Below are 18133 nucleotides of genomic sequence, written 5' to 3' on the forward strand. Positions count from 1 at the left end.
GGTCTGGGTTTAAACACAATTTTGAATGGTTCAGCAAGAGCTTATTTGTAGTGAAGAGCTGGGACAAGAACAGAAGGCGACAAATGAGGATGTGGGTACAGAAGGATACAGAAAAACAAAATTTGACTTCTAGATACTTTATTTCTGAGCTTCCAGAAGCCAATACACTTCTGCATTTTCCCATACAGATATAACTGCCAGAACGTCACTGTTCCCAGAAGAATATGGTTTCTGTTGCTCAAATTTTCAGAATTTACTGTAATTTTAACATTTAAATAACACCCCCACTAATATTTCAGCTAAAGCAAAAGGGGTTAGATGAGAGGTGAGATGATGGCTCTAAGCAATATTTGTATGTCTACAGCTGTGTTGCCATAGAGTTGATATGGAAAAAAGCATTAATATAAGTTTTTGAAAGGTATAACTGAAGAAATGGCTGCAGCTCTCACAAACAAGATCATTTCAGAAAAAGTAAAAGCCAGTTGAGCACAAGGATTAGGCTGGTCTCAGCTGCATATATTGTGATAATACATCTTATTAATGGGATTGTTAATTGGTCTTTGACTTTCCGTTATAGTAATGACAGGCCATAACAATGAATTCTAGCCTGTATTTCTGCACATTAGGACACTGTCATGAACATTTTTTTCTTGTGGGGCTCACTGGCCTAAACCACCTCTTCAGCAACATTGGCGTTTAACTAAGATATATGTTGTCAGTAGCATACATCTCAAGGCGCAGCTAATTACAAGGGGCAGAAATATTTAACCCTACAGCTTCCCCAGATTCTAACAATATATTTCAGTGTCATGGTTACCCTCACAAAATGGCTTCATTGGGAAGGTAATGGTAAAAATGTTTATTTGTATTATACAGTGGACCCTTGTTATACGCTGGGGTTTGGTTCCAAGATCCCCCATGTATAACAAAATCCATGGATGCTCAAGTCCCATTAAATATAATGACATAGTAAAATGGTGTCCCTTATAAAAATGGAAAATCAAGGTTTGATATTTGAAATTTATACTTTTTTTGAACATTTTCAAACTGTGGATGCTTGAATCTGTGTATAAAAAAATCCATCTATAACAAGGGTCGACTATACTTAGCTCCTAGAGACAGTGAAGGCAGCATGGGGTTGCATCATAGTATTTTTTCCCCAGCAGTAGTTTTTGACAGAAGGGGATATATTGCAATTTGTCAAGATGCAGCAGAGGATGTATGAAGGATTAAGTCCCCTTCCCACATACAGTATTTTGTTCTGATCAGGATTCCACTTAGTTCTGCAGGATTTTAAGGGAAATAAATCCTTAACTTATGAATATGTTTAATACATCATCCACAGCTCAGGATGTAGTAACGTCTCCAGATGCAACACATGGCTCCAGAACTGACAGCCAGAATGATCTGTCAATGCTCTTGAAATCATAGATATGCTCATAGATATCCACAGATTTTTTCCCCCAGGAACTTGTATGTGTGTGTCTGATAGAGGGAGAGAGAGAAAAAACAAAAACTTCACAGTTGTAAAACTTTAAAGTGATACAGATAAAAAGTAACATCACTAAGAAATATACAAAGGTTAAAATATAATCAAATTATCAATAGAGTTAAGAGCAACATGCCTATTAAAAACCAACAAATTCTGACTGTTTATTCACTACCTCTCAGTCCACTGGGTCCCCTAGTGTGATGCACAATGGATACAATACTTTTTTTTAAAAAAAAAACATAAAATAGGTTACTTAAAACTAATTAAAAGTAGTCCAAACCTCTTTTAAAATAGTTCTGAAATGAAACAATTTTTAAAAATAGCCAGAGAAGCCACTCCTAATATTAAGAACCAAAGGTCTCACAAAACAGCACTCTCTTACTGCCTGCTGGAAACTCAAAAAGGATGGAGCCAGCTTGACTTCCCTTGAAAAGAAGCTCCACAGAAACTGCTGTGCTGCTACACAGAAATGTCTGTCACATACCCACCAGATTAGCCTCACAGGATGCTAGGATATGTAATAGGGCCTTAACTTGATGATCTTGAATTTCAGGGATACTGTCCCCCCATAGCTTGGGGGGGGGGGAATCAGATTTATGCATATAAAGATGTACTCACATTTAATGCATTTATTTGTTGGATTAAATATATGGAAGCAGGACAGGAATATTTGCAGAAACGTACACCCCTGCCCTCAACTTATACATGAGGTCGATTTATAGTTGAATATATACAATAAATAGCATTATTTGTATTTCCATGTGGAAAGGAAATAAATAGGATTAATGTGGGGGGGGGGGGGGATTCCTACTAAAAATCAGTCAAACGCTTCCATGCACCAAGAAAGCCTTTTACAAATGTTGAAAAGGAACAATGGCTCTCCCCCTCCCCCCAAAAAAGTGCCAGGAAATCAGTGTTAATAACAGAAATTAGCTGGCTGCAACATTCCAAAATACATCTGATTAATCTGATCCTGTCCCAGAGGCAGCAGCAGTTGCCTGGCTCAGAAGAGTTTTTCTATCCCTTCCCTGCTGCTGATTATAGCAGCACACCTGGTGATAGGGGCAAGGGCTCAGAGGCAGCTTGCCATCTCCTTTAACTGTTTAGCATCACTGCATGTATGTAGCAAGACCCATCTGCTTCATGGTTATATTTTGCCAAAAGCAAGCACATGGATAAGGTGAATTACCATGGGTGGGGGTGGGGGGGGGATGAGACTTGAAAAAATCTCTTCAAAGCAAGTTCAAATGTTAGAGGGTTCAAAGTGTCATGAAATAAATTGGGGGCGCTCAATAACAATGCCCTCCCCTCTGCACACTCCCATGCACTTCCTGTGCCTTGCCTACTAATGAATGCATGTCCTCTCAAAGCTGAATTAATTTGCTGTATCGTTCATCATTTACTGCTTCTTTTCTTTAGTATTTCAGACTTTTAAGTATATTCTCAGAAATGGAACCTCCTATTAATATTGGGAAGAAGCAAAGCCATTCACAAGCATGCAGGATGTTAAAAGTTTAAAGTGAATGAACATTGAAAATTGGGTTTATACTATTGGAAAAAGCAGCTTCTTGATTTATCAGTTCTGCCTTTTGATTTGCATTTTTGAAAAAAGAGATTCACCTATTGTTTCTTTCTCTGGTGTATGGTGAAACAGATACACATTTGATATAACTTCTCAAACTGAGAAAATAAAAGCATTTATGCACTAAATCATTTTAATGCTTTGTTACACTTAGTAAAGATGTACATTTTCTGTAAATTTAAAGTCATAAAAGAATTAAGTCCCTTCCGCCAAAAAAAAACAAACATGAGGGGAAATGGAAAAAAATAGAAATGCAGTGTTAGCACACTTTTGATATTAAAGGTCACTTTCTTACATTGTAACTATGCATTCCTCTTACATAAAACATGCTGGGGTAGATGTGTTAGCCGTTTAACAAATACAAACAAAAATCCATAACTGATACCTTTATTGGCCAACCGAAAGCAAAATGTTACAAACCAAACAGAAGGAAAAAAAACAATTGGAGATGTTAGTCAGATGCCTGCATGTTGTTTTGGTCCTTAGTAAAGAGGTTATGATGGGGAGGATATCTTTTGTAGGCAGGCTCCTCCTCCTGCTGGCCATATGGCAATAGGGAGATTTTCAAAGTCCAGGAAATTTAAAGTCCAACACGGGACCCATCTTTTGCAATCCAATATGTCTCCATTCCAATGAGGCCACAGGCCTCTTGTAGCCAGAGAACAATGGATTCCTCAAGAAGTAAAGAATGGAGACATACAGTGGTACCCCGGGATACGAATTCACCGCGTTACGAAATTTCCGGGATACGAAAAAGTTACATTGGAAAAAACTGTTCCGGGTTACGAAAGATTTTTCGGGTTACGAAATTAATTTCGGCGCGAAATTCAAATCAGAAGCCGTGGCTAGCGGCTTTCCAGCACCTTTTCGGGTTGCGAAATGTATCGGGTTACGAACGGCGCCGCGGAACGAATTAAATTCGTAACCCGAGGTAGCACTGTATTGGATTGCAAAAGAGGGGTCCCTGTTGAGATGCAAATGAAGGCTTTGTCCATGCCCTTCACTGTTTGACTTCTGGAATGCAGCACCTACTCACTAAAAAGGTTTTTATTTTGATGCCTTGCTAAGCAGTCATCTCCCCCTCTTCTCCCCAGTGTCCATCCAGATGCAGGGGGTAAGATAGCCAATAGAGGCAGAGGAGTCAAACAGACAGTAGAGAGCAGTGTTAAATACTTTTAGCAAGAGGGCAAAGCCTGCACTGTCGGTTCATTCGCAGACCAGGGGTGGGCAATTGTGAAAGGCCAGAGGGCTGCATTAGCCCCACATGAGACCTTAGAGGGTTTGTGTGTGTGTGTATATGTGTCTTCAAGTTGCTCCAAAATGAAAATCAAATTGCTCCAAAATGTTCCCATGTGCTCTGTAAAGCCAAGGACACTATGTGCATTTCCACCATGTTTTTGCACCTTCCCGGACCATTTTGGGCTGAGAGAGGCCTTTTTTTGACAACAGGAAGTGAGTGAAAGCCACTTCTTCCTGCTTTTGTAAAAAAGGCTTCTCTAGGGCCTAAATTGGCCCAGGTTCTCCCCAAGATGTGGTCAAAATGCTCTCCACCCCCTGGAAGGAGTTTGATGGGAATTGGAAAAAAAATGCAAATAAATGTTGGCCCCAGGCATCCTCCAAAAATGGTGAACATGCCCTCCATAAACCTTTGAGGGTATTTTGGCTGCACTTGCCCATGCCTGTCTTAGACCCTGAATAGCTCCATCTCTGATTGAGCTGCCTTTTCTTCTACTGCTTTATTGTAGGAGCAGGTAAAAAAAGACCTTATGGGGATGCAGAAGAGGAGAGAAGAAACAAAGGCTTTAAGAAAATGTTGTAAAAGCTGTGTTTGCAGGAGAGGAATAAGGAAGATGAAGATACAAACAGCATAGGTGTCTCACCCCACCCCATCTCAGTTGAAGAAGAAAATGCTGCAGGTAGTGTAGGATGATCTCCAATGCCCCTCAAAGGAGGGGGCATTAAAGGGAAGAGAGAAGTGCAGTTTGTGGATTGCCAGGTGAGGCATATTTAAATACTTCAGTTTATATTGTGGAAAGGGAGTATCATTTTGTCACCAAATCCATTAATCAAGAAATTCAGTCAGCTGTAGGGACTTTGAAGATAGTGAGAAAGAAAGGGGTGAACCTACCTTCCCTTCTTCAAAGGAACATAGCTCATGCCTCCTCCATATTAAACAAGGACAAAGAGGAGATGAAGCCTTTCGCCCAAATTTCCTAAAACAGGCAAAATTACAACCCCTCCCTCTAACGTCTTAGAAGAAACAACCTCCATTCTTCCTTCTCCATTCACTCTAACTGGGCTAGAAGGGCCAAGCTGAGTCTGTCTCCATGTAGCCTCCTCTCCACCCTTCTGTTGTCACAAATCTGATCCATTTGTTTGGGGAATTCCACATCTTTATGCATATGAAAAGCAAAACTACACCTTCATGCACATGTAAAACAAAATCCATTTGTTTGGGGAATTCCACACCTTTATGCACATGTAAAATAGCAATAATACTTTCATGGAAGTAAGTGCCATTAAATAGACACACACACACCTACACACACTTCACCCCTACAACAGACCTTTGAAGTAGGCTAACATTCCTTGCTCCAAGTAATCATATGGACTTTATGAGCAGATTGGGATTTGAAACTTTGTATTCAGTGTGTACTGTATTTGAGCAGCCTGATGAGATGGAGTAAGGAAACTCACAGGGATATCGGAGAGAAGACTGTATGATTTTTGGCAGGGTCTAATAAAGGCATATTGATTTTTTGCTTCCACAATCCATATTAGTGTTATACTATTATAAGTCAAATAAAAAGGCCAGAAGGTAATATTGAGTGCTAGTGTACAGTCAGATTACATTAGGAGCCCACACTCCCCAAATACATTTGCACCAGATCCCACAGTCAGTTGTGGCTGCAACCATAATTTACTGCAAAAAATGAAAGTTTTCATTATTTAGATAAAGCAATTTTTCATTGCAAAATGGATAAAGTTTTTTTATTATTTTGTGGTATCTTTCCTATCATTGCATTTGACTCTTAGGATATCAAATGATTTTCAGCCATCTTTTGATCTGAGGAGTGAAAACAGTATTTTGAAATCAGCTGCCATTTATATTTGAAAATGTATTTTTCTTCATGCCTTGTTAGAATTGAATTTGTGCTGTCACTCTCCAGCTACACTGGTGTATCTCTCTCTCTCTCTCTCTCTCTCTCTCTATATATATATATATATATATATATATATATGAAGCTGTGTAGAAATATTTCAGGGAAACACTTGGACAGATGAGCATCTGTTCACAGGTTTGGTGGTGTCTCTCCATAATTGGCAATGCATATTAATGGGAATCTGTTTACCTTCATTCAGTTTCTTTCCTATAGTCACTGAATATATCTAGCTGAGTTTTCAAGGCTTGAGTCTAAAATGCAGATCTTCCTATTTTATGCACGACTGTACTCACCTTCTCAAATAGGGATAAATGTGGCAGCCAGTGGGTCCTTTTTTTGTTTATCTTTTTGAAAATAAGATAAATATTTTGCTCATAATATCCAGTTTTACACACTAGGTGTATTGTCATGTAGTTGTTTGGTCATCTTCATAAGCCTCATTTTTCTTTAGCTATGCTGACAGTAATTTTTAAAAGTTTGCAATTAATTACACATTTTATGATACAATGTATGTAGTACCTTTAATTGTGCATTGTATAGACAGTGTAGAATTCATATTGGATTTTGAAAACATATTTTTCCTTTTCAGTGATACTTCTGTGCAGACATCAGTCAGTTGTTCAAACTATTACTGTATTTTTTAAAAGATGCAATGATGATATTCTGGGTAAAATTCTCAGTCCATTTAAAATACTAAAATTATTTAAAAGTGCAGCAGCCGTCTGAGGACCATAGTTGCAAGAGGTTTGTGTAGCCTTTTCCTATCTTTCTGTCTTTTTCTAGCCTAAAATTGTATTGGAGAGAGTAAATTAACAAAAAGCTTTAATGAAATCCAATATTTATTCATTGCACTTTCATAATCACAGTGGGTATCACCATCACTACATACCCATAGGTTTCTCTTGTGTTAATGATCCTTTTTTAAATGCAAGCTTCAGTTTCTAGTTTGGAAAGGGCAAGGCTATGCAGGCTTCTCCCACAACTGGCATGGTGATGATATGAACTGTGTAGTTGAGTCTATTAAGATCTTTAGGAGAGGCCCTCTGGAAAATACCATGATGAGCAGAGGCCTTTGTGACCAGCACCCAGGAGAAGTTCTTCTCCTGTATTGATCTGAGATTGTGGGACGTTCTGCCCTCAGAGTTCAATCAGTTCCAATTCTCACTCCCTTTTGGAAAGGATGGGAAGACACAACCCTGTTTAATACACTGAAATTTACATTCTGATTTTGGTTTCAGCAGCTTTGGCTGAATTCTTCAGAATTTTCTTTGGGTGAAAGGGTCTTATTAGCATCTTTTAATTAGTTCCTAAATTATACAGAATAGCGAAGTGTCCACTAGGGTGTATATAGCTCTGTCAAGTGCTTCCCTAGTTATAGATGTTAAAGGAATAGGGATTTAGTGTTAATTGGAAGTACCCATGGCCAAGGTCTAAATTAGTTTTCCTACTTAGGCTTTTGATGCTTCTGCCTTTATTCTGAAAAATTGATTGTTGCAACCCTTCATGTAAAATTCTGGTTATGGAACTACATCTGAATTTAAATATGTTACATCACTGTTTGTTTGATTTTTAATTTAATGTAACCATTTATTGGTGTACATAAAAGTACTTTTTTCCTCTTTTGTTTTTATCCAGATTTGCATTTCTCCTTGTGGCAATGCAAATTCAGATATTACAACATCAGGTTACCATGCTGCGTATGTAACCTGTAGCACTGAGTTTGAGCATTAGGTTTCAGTTTCTCTTGAATGACACAGATTTCATCCTTGTACAGTCTCTTGCAGGTCTCTGGCAATATCAAAGCCTGTAGTTAAATTTCTTTTTGTTTTAAACAAAGTACTTCCAGTAGTTTTTGGTTTGTTTCTGGCCTTAATGTTTTAAGGCACTTTGTTAGAACAATCCAAATATTACATCTATATTTGTAAAACAGTCTGTACAGTATTTAGTGGGAAAATTCTATTCAGACAAATGTAATGTTAAACATAAGAAAAATTCTAAAAAGTGTATTAGTGTAATACTTTTTAAAACCATTGAAAAAATTGCAAAAATGTGCAAATTTTCAAATCCTCAATATCTTTTCATCAGGCCAGATATTCCAAAATGCAATCTGGTGGGGACGGTAACTGTGAGAATGGAAGGCTGACCCAATTTCATTCTACAGTTCTGAACATAGAGACACTATTACAGTACTTCAGCATCAAATCACCCTTCCCCCTCATCCCTATCCCACCTCTGTTTGTTGCATCTTGTTTCTTGAAAAGATCTGGAGACCTTGAAAATTTGCACTTTTTAATGACCTTAGCCAGATAAACATACCAGTTGGCCTGATAAATATATCATAGTAATATGGATTTTAGAATATATCAATTTTTTTTCTCTTGGCAATCTCTGTTGCATAATAAATTTTAAAATAATAGATTTAAGTGAACTTTGATCCACCATTTCTATAAAATAAAATGCAAGGAATAATTTTATTCCTGGCCTTAATGGTTTTAACCTTGTCGACTAATTTGAATATTCGTGTAGAAGTAGAATCTGAAATGAGACGCAAATGAAGGAAAAATTGCTAATGCTGGCACGGTATATCTAATGAGTACTGTGTAATAAACCATAACCTCTTCAACAGTTCTGTGGAAAACAGTGTGATTATTTTGGATGGATGGCTCCTTGTGTATGGCTCATTACCATCTGGCATAATCTGTATTGATATAGTCTGTAATTGTGAACTATTTGACATGCTGCTTTTAATAAATGTGACTTGCCTAGTTGGGACTCATATATAGGAAACTGTAACAAGGGGATTATAGACTGTCATGCGTGCTGCACATACTGAGAGGCAAAATGAATTTCTTTGAGATCTGGGTCCCAATCCAGAGATCCTTGTGTGTAACAAAGGGCCACCTACACATAACATCCTTCACAGAACAGATGGGCAGCTCTGTCAGTTCTAACAGTGAAGATCACATTTTTGGGGAGGAATGTGTATGTGGAAGCATTTAGGATTGGTCTCACCCAACAGGTAATTGGTGGTGTTAGGTGTAAGGGTCTGTGGCAACCATCTGTTCAGCAGTACCCCCATAAAACTTAGTTCCTGGATTCATGGACCTCTCCCTATAACTTACTTGGCTGTGTATCAGTGGAAATGAAGAACCAACAATCTGCTTATAGATACCTGCTTCAGTATGAGTAGCTCACTTTCTGAATCAGAGCAGTATATTTCTGTAAATACCTGTACAGGGATATTCCAAACATAGTCTCTCTCTCTCTCTCTTTTACACACCACACACACACACACACACACACACACATACACACACACACATATACTCATTTAATATAAGGGACACCATTTTACTATGCTATTGTATATAATGGTACTGGATCATCCATGTATTTTGGAATCCACAGGGGATCCTGGAACCAAGCCCAGCAGATACCAAGTGCTCACTGTATATGGAAGAGGGAGCAAGCTTGTTTTCTTCTGCTCCAGAGCCTAGAACAAGATCCAGGAGATTTAATTTACAAGAAAAGAGATTCCACTCAAACATTAGGAAGAAAATCTTTACAGTAAGAACTGTTTGAACAAACTGCCTTGGAAGATAGTGGACTCTTCTTTAGATGCCTTTAAACAGAAGTTAGAGTATTTTTAGTTGTGCATTCCTGCATGGCAACGCGTTGGGCTAGGTGACATTTGCAACCACTTCTAACTCTTAAGATTGTACGATTTTATGAATAAATAAATTGCATGTTATTTTGTTGGTCTAATACAGTATTTCCTAGACTTCATGCAACCATTTGCCAATTTTAAGTTTGCTACATTTTCCCCCCAGGTATCACCTTTCCAAGCCTAGAAACTTATTTAGGTACACTGTACATTTTCTCCTGCAGATACACACGCATACACACAAACACTTTATTCTGTCATTTTAATGGCTATTCTTATGTGTTATTATTTTGCCATTGCACTCAAGGGACATTACAGTTTATAATAATGAGCTATAGCTTAATATACAGAATACAAAAGGGGAAGGGACAGAGAGGGAAGAGGAAAAATAAGCAGATGCAAGTTATCATCAGTTGCAGTTCTGGAAAGAGGAAGCCTGGTGAGAAATGGACTGATGGGAAGGTTAAAGAAACATTTATTCTCCCACCTCTGCCTCAGAATCAGTCACGTGGAAAGGCTGACCAAGGATAAAATACATGCTACGGTTGACAATTAAATAGATACTATATCACACAGGTGGGTTATAGACCGCCATGAAAGTACGCGCGGAGCTCGTACTAGGGTTAGGGAGGTGCGGTGCTTCCGCATCTTTCTGACCCTAATACGCGCTCCGCGCGTAAAAAATGACGGCGGCTGTTCCAGACGGCCGCCGTCATGAGGACGTCGCGGCCACGCCGCCTCTATGTTGGGCGGCGCGGACGTGACGTCCTTGCTCCGCGCCAGGGCGCCTTGGGCGCCCTTTGCGCGAACCAGGAAGGAAACGGAGCTCCTTCCTGGTTTACAGCGCTGCTTTGCTTTGCTGGGCGCAGCCTTCAGACGGCTGCGCCCAGCGAAGCAAGGGGGAAAGGAGCCAAGCGGCCCCTTTCTCCCCCTCCCTGCCGCCGCGGGGTGTCCTTGGGGCTTGAAGCCCCAAGGACACCCCTTTTCAGGCTGTGGGGAAGCGGCGTTTTGCCGCTTCCCCGCAGCCTGAAAAGCGGCGGATCGGGGCCTCAGCGGCTGCTGCTCTGCACACTGAGGCCCCGATACAGCGGGGAAAGGGGCGGGTGCAGCCCGCCCCAAATGGGCGGTCTATAACCCGCCCCAGTTGTGCCACAATTAAGCAATTTATTGCTCCAGATAACAAACTATAAAACCAACAGTTTGAACAATGGGGACTTGATTCAGAATTTTCTGCATATTGGAGAAGTTTTTTTTAATATGGAGAAGTTGATGGAGGAAGGCAAGAGAGGCTGCTCATAATATATTTAATACTTTGATGTAGGAATACCCAATGCAAGATGTGGGTTAAGTCTTCTATATAACCTTTTGTGAAGAAGTTTGATTTTAAAAAACTAAACTATTTTAAAATATGAAAAGCATAAACATCAGATGTTGGATACCTGATTCCTTTCTTTTCTTTTCTTTTAAGAGAGATTTTAATTCTGTTAATCCAAGAGTTCAGATCTATATATTTTTTATATCTGTAGTTTTGTTTTATTATTGTTACACTGTTGTGCATTTTGTTACACTGTAATGTGGTTTCTAGAACACATGCTGACATATCCACAGCCACTTGATCATCATTATTATAAATGCCCATTGATTACTATGTAATATGATATTGAGTCAGGGCAGTGCCCTTCAGATGCAAGGGTAGAGTTAATACTGAGATGACACCCACATCTATAAGGGAATTATTATCTGAACATTTGGAAAAGGCTGCCTACTGCCTCAGAATTTGTATATGGAGCAATAGATCCCTGTTCATGAGTGTTATGAGGTCCTTACCTAATTTTAGAAATGTGTCCTTTTGTATTTTGTTATTCAGTTGAACACAGCAAAAATAGTCCAAATAAAGTTTTCCTATTGGGAACGGATGCTTTAGAATATGATCTAAGGAAATGTGAGCATGCAAGTCTTTTGTGGCTTTTAATGTATTATTCCACAAATGTCTTTAGTCTCTCAGGATTTCTGCTGAAAATGATACATCTGGTGTAGCAGGAGGCTTTATTCTAGTCATTTTGAGAATAAAATTTCTATGCTACAAAAATGTGCCTTGTTATGATAGATTCAGATTATCAGATCTGAGCTAATAATAAGCTATAATATGTAAGAGGTTCAGGCTTAGAAGGCAGCTCCTTTGCTCCCACTTCATTTCTCAATTCAAGTGTACAAATAAACCAGGGAACTTCAGTTAAACATAGCTGCTGTTAGGTTCTCCTCTGGAAAAGACCTGTGATTTATGGCTTCTAAATAAGCCAGGTTTCAGAATCCAGCTTTAAACCACTAGTTCACAGCTTGGTTTATTTGGATGTGATTAGCTCTAGTTTCCTGTTTCTGCTATAATTGGAAGCTGTGGTTAATTGCGGTTTCCTGACTTGTTCACTTGTGTGAGAAGAAGTGGAGGGACTTTGTGTAGGTGCATGAAGCTCATGCGTATCCTGGTTTATTGAACCAGGATTTGATTGTCCATAATTTTACATTTTGATGCAGTATAGTGCATTGCCCATGCATTGTAAACTGGATTCTTTGATATAATTTGTTGTTATTACATATACTGTATTTAAATCCTCAGATTCAAAGCTTTTTTATGCATTTCTAAACTGTGCTGTTGTTGTTGTTGTTGTGTGCCCTTAGGTTATAGCTAAGTTATGGTGACTGTAAGGCATTTTTACAGGGTTTTCTTGGCCATAATTGTTCCAAAACAGTTTGCCTTTGCCTTCCTCTGAGGAGGACACAGTGCAACTTGCCCAATGTCACTCAGTGGGTTTCCAAGGCCAAGCTGGGATTCGAACCCTGGTCTCCAGAATTGCCCAACATTTAAGCCACTATGCCATGCTGGCTCTCTCTGAACATGCAGACATTGTCATGCCCTGTAAAACAGCCACATCCATCTCCTTCCTTATGCACACTGATCCTTAAGTATGTACACATGACATGAATGCATGCAGTTGCTTTAAATGTGGCTGTTCATATCATTTATATGTGTGTCTGGATGTCCAGAATATATACTTTTAATTTGACATCTCAAAGTACATTTCTGTTTGTAGGATAGCAAGCAGGCAGACAAATAAAACTGACAATGCTTTTGACATTTTCTTGTTCAAATGTACAATTGAACATTGATATTTCCTAAACCAGAGATGAACTATGTATGACTTTTGCGCTCTTGACTTTGGGTGTTGGGGAGATCATTTGAACCCAACCTTATTTGCCTTTCTGCTTCTCTTTTTCTGCTCAGAGTTGTGAAGCAGCTTGGGTAGTGGCAGATGTGTAATTAGCCAGACTCAAGTCTGGAGGCTAATGTAAAAAATAACTTGGCTAACCAGAGAGTGGGGAAGGCTTTGGGAGAGATTGTAGACTGGGAGGAGAGCAAGGAGCCACTGCCCTTGGATAGCCAGTGGTGAGCTTGAAATTCTCTTAAGTTTTGTTTGTGCAAATAATATCAATGATATGAATACACTTGTTTGTTTGTTTTGTCTAGTGTATGATCTGATAGTGTTCTATGGCTAACAGCTAATGGCAGCAGCCCTGTTTCAAAATAGTGATTTCAAAAACCAAATAACTGTTTGGTCTTACAGAACATTTGTATGTGTGTATGAAAGAGAGGGGGGAATATTAAAAACTGATCAAGAAAAGTAGATTCTAAAAATATGTGGATCTTATTGGATAAGTGCTCTTTTTTAATGGTTCTTTCCTATTAGTTGTTCTACATTGGCACATCTGAATGCAACTGTCAGTTCAAACTTACCATTACATAATAAAATGTCTGGCATTGTAATTTTTTTTTTGTACGGTTGTTTTCTGTGCGATTAATGTTCAGGAGTCATGTTTGTGATTTGATGGTGACCACTTGTTACTGTCTGTTTATATTACATTAGAACAGTAGGAAGGTAGTACAACCATCAGACCCAACCGAAGCCTGCCTAAAAACTCATCACTCGTGCCACATGGCCCTACTTCTAAACTAAGATCCATGGGAAGTGGCTGTGGCTGCTTATTGATAAAAAGGAAAGGAACACTGCACATTTTAGGTGTTATTCTCTGTAAAGTAAATCCTAGAGCTGACCATTAGTATTGAAAACAGCGTGAGGTAGGCACATCCTTGTTAATCACTTAACTGATGTGTAACTTTGTTGCTTTGGCAATATAGTTTGATTATTCTGACCATTTCTTCCTGAACATTTCTGTAAAATGTTTCCTGTACCACTTGGCAGCTTGTATCCATTTTCCTGCAATTATTTCTGTGCCCACAGGCAGTGTAGATCGATTTATCCAGGAAATAATAATCCAGCAAGTCTGTAATCCTGTGCTCATATGGTTGGGAATAAGAACCTTTGACTACAGTCAACTTTCTTCAGAATAAGGCTTGTTTCAATATTTATTTGTTGAAAGTATTTCCCCATGCTGCTCAGCCAAACAAGGCTCCCATCAGTCCCATAATAAGAAAGGCTCTTAGACTACAGTTTCAAAGACAGGACACAAAAAGAAAAGAACTGGGTGGAAGAAGGGGAGAAGCAAATCCAAGCACTAGTTTTTGCAAAATTCTCATGGATATTGTTTTTGACAGGGCAAGGTAATACAAACTCATTGCAGTTGATTCCTTCTTAGACTGTTGGATGGAGCTACTTCGATCTACTCCTTGCTGTGAAGTTCTCCTTAAGAGACAGGGGTGCAACCTGGCAAAGGCCTTGGCCCCCTAGCTAATAAGTGAGGCCAGGCTATGCCTCCTTTCATTTCTGCAATCCAGGCACTGAATGCTCCATCCCTCAGGGAAGAATGAAGTGAACTCCCTATACCCATTCCTTCTCTGTCTGACATGTATTTGATTAAGATGTAACCTGTAAGTCAGACAGAACTTGTGGAAGTTACTTTACAGAAAGTAATTTACTCTGTTACTTATGATGGTGTTAAAAGATAATCCGCTTCTATTATTTCTGATGATGAAAAAAAAGTTGTGTTATCTTACATTTTAGACTACTTTTTTGTATTACTTTCTGAGGATGACAAACCTTATGATAAGAAAATGGAATAAAATTTCAAAATATCCTGTTGTTATGCCCGTTAATCAAACTTCAGGAAATAGCTAGAAACTATTATTCTGTATCATTACAAAATGTATCTAGTTATAGGTAACAGCCTTACTTGCAACCCCTTACTTTCAGGGCACTAGATCCAGATAATGGCTACATTTGAAAACTCTATAAATATTCAAGCCTCCTCAGACTGATTTTGTGGAGCTGTTTTCATAATAAATAAAATTGTTTTCTCTCTTACTCTTTGGAACTTTAGTGTATTTTAACATTTGTTAATGGAGGCATTTAAAAAAGCCATTGTTCAATAAGCTCTTGCAAGGTACCTACTTATTAATTGCTCTTATTTGAGCTCTTCAAGATTGTGTAATTGGCATGTTTCCCATAATACACTAATCTGAAAATTGAGGCTGCTTAAATATCTACTTTGCTGATGTCCTGTAGGTCTAGGAGAACTCTGAATATTGTCGAAATGCCTAGAGCTATTCCATAAAGTAAGACTTTACCCAAGTTATATGTTACTTTAGTTAAAAATTAAGCACACTTTAGCAGAAGATATCCTGCAGGGTTCTTCTCTCTGAATACACTAAATGCATGAAGTATAGCTGTAATGCAGTTGGTTAAATAATATAGGTGTTATTTGGAGAGCAAACAGAATGTAAAAACCTAAAGGGCAAAATGGAAAGGAAGACTTGGAAAGTATGACACTGATGTATTTGTGTAACCTTTCCATGGTGAGCTTTACAGATAGAATTTTGTTCCCTTCATTAAAAGCTTATTAGAGGAAGAAAAGGGACAGTAGAGGTTTTACTTCAATAGCCAGGGATGGGGTGGAGAGCCTGATCTCCTCAAGATATTAATGTGTGCCTTCAGCCAGGGGAAATGAGCCATCATTTAAGTAAGCTTCAGCTTTATGGGTTCGTCACTAGGGATCCCCATATATCCCGGGATCTCCAGTAGCCAGAAATGGCAGGCCTTGATTGTTGAGAGCAGAGATCTCTCATTGGTATTCATGGCAGGTATCTCTGCTCAGTCTGCCCAGAGCAAGTCTGTTTAATGTTGATCAGCTGTCCATCTGATAAACTGAATTGATATGGACATTTCCCTCCAAGGGCTGCTCTGACAATGACAGCAGGAGCATCAGGATGTCTTGTTAGTTTCTGTCTCCCTCTGTCTCTCCCTCCCACTCCTTCCCCCACTTTAAAATGTGTTAACCCTTCTTTCAGGCAAAGGTTATGATGATATGCAATTACTACTGCTTCTTAGAATTAACACTACACATCTGAAGACCAGAGGATAATTTGCACACTCTAATTTCTTTTTGACCACTATGTATGCTACAGGCATATCTGTCTGTCTATCTATCTATCTATCTATCTATCTATCTATCTATCTATCTATCTATCTAATATCTATCATCTGTTAGTAAATATAATATAAAGGAAATGTAACCAAAGGGAGCTGTTAAATAAGATAAGATAAACTCATGATATTGTCTTTTGGGTTTGTATGAGTAAGCACCCCCTCCTTGTTCATGTTTTAGCATTTTTCTATATTGGACCAGCAGGTTATAGCTATTTTGTAGCTAATAGAACTGTTTCTGGTCTTTGCTTTAAAGCCAGCGCACTCTGGCAGAGATTACAGAATTGATCCACACCGCTTTCCTGGTACATCGTGGGATAGTAAACATTGGTGAACTGACATCTTCAGATGGCCCGTTGAAAGACATGCAGTTTGGAAACAAAATGGCAGTCTTAAGTGGTGATTTTCTTCTAGCAAATGCATGCACAAACCTTGCTACACTACAAAATACTAAGGTAATATTATTTTTATTATTTTAAAGGAAGGTGTAAGCTTTGCTTGTGTTTTATTTTGGGAGGTTTTTCTGCTGCTGCTTTTTGCAAGGTAATTTTGTTAGAAATCCATTTCCCTTGAGGAATTAAATGTCATATAAAATTGTACATGCAGCCCAGCTGTCTGAAATTTTACCAGATATGAAATAGTGACTATAACAAGTGAACTGAGTATATAAAATGTCTGTTATAAAATTCATTCTCACTTTCCACATATATGTCTAACTAAATCAGTAGTGAGATTAGCTGGCAAACATATGGCCCCCAGAGGTACCACAGTAAATTAAGGTAAATGCAACTCTGCCCAGTGAAATTCTGGAGTATTGTTTTTTAAAATGTTAAAAACAATGTGTAGTATAGTTTTAAAACTAGTTTGTGTAAGCAAATTTCACAGGTTTTTTTTGGCCATAGCATACACCCCCTTTCTATATCCTACAGTGGACAGCCAAAATTGGCTGGGGATGTTTTTCATCACCTTGGGTCAGTACAGGTGGTACGAGGTGCTTCTGAAGAAAAAAACCAGAAATGACTGGAAAATAGCTTCCATTTCCTTGAAGGTGGGGGTTGTACCTTCTAGAGGCTTCTAGAAACCCTCTTCTCCATTTTTCTCAAATTTGATGGTTGAGAGGAGGACACAAGAATGGCCTTGATGAGTCTGACACAAGCCACAGCTGCATAGTTCCCAAGCCTACTCTAAACCGTTCTCCAGTTTCTCAAGCTTTTATAGCCCTATGATTCCAGACAATGAAAACCAATAACATTGAAGGGAAATATAAAAAGATTCCCAAGGAGCAGCATATTTGCATTTGTGGAAATGGGGATATTGAAGACACCATACACTATATGCTACATTATAGGATATATAAAACCCCAAGAGATAAGTTTCTGAAGAAAAGTTTAGAACTTGTAGCTAACCAAAATGACTTGAAGAAAATCACTGACTTGTTAGCTAATACAACAAAGTCTGTTGTGTTCAACACTGCCAGATTTGCTGTGAAAGCAATTAAATTTAGATTAGATTTTGAGAGTAAAGGCCTGTGTGGGAATCTGCAGTAAACAGATTATATTAATTTGAATAGATTATGAAAAATTGTGATATGTTTTTGTATGAAATATTTTTGTAATTTTAGTGTAAACATATTGCTCTATATCAGGGATTGGCAACCCCCTGGCCCGCGGGCCTGATGCGGCCTGCGGAGGTGGCAGGACTGGCCTGCTCGCTCCTGCCACCGCTCCGGGTGCCATTTTGTTCTTCAAAATGGCGGCAAAGTCTCACGCGATGGGAAAGGTTGCGCGAGACTTCGCC

General features: G+C 38.8%; 1 protein-coding gene across 2 annotated transcripts in view; it reads left to right on the forward strand.

Moving 5' to 3' along the window:
- The window catches only part of PDSS2 (decaprenyl diphosphate synthase subunit 2), a 123672-nt gene that overhangs the window by 34147 nt on the left and 71392 nt on the right, over positions 1 to 18133 (forward strand). For both annotated transcript variants that reach the window (XM_089530638.1, XM_089530639.1), the window contains one exon: positions 16593 to 16791. In XM_089530638.1, coding sequence (XP_089386764.1) covers positions 16593 to 16791 — 199 coding nt within the window. The remainder of the gene's footprint in view (positions 1 to 16592; positions 16792 to 18133) is intronic.

The sequence above is a fragment of the Sceloporus occidentalis genome, unplaced genomic scaffold (genome assembly GCF_023333645.1).
Source record: "Sceloporus occidentalis isolate IW3139 unplaced genomic scaffold, rSceOcc1.0.p SCAF_6, whole genome shotgun sequence".
In the NCBI taxonomy this organism is placed as follows: Eukaryota; Metazoa; Chordata; class Lepidosauria; order Squamata; family Phrynosomatidae; genus Sceloporus; species Sceloporus occidentalis.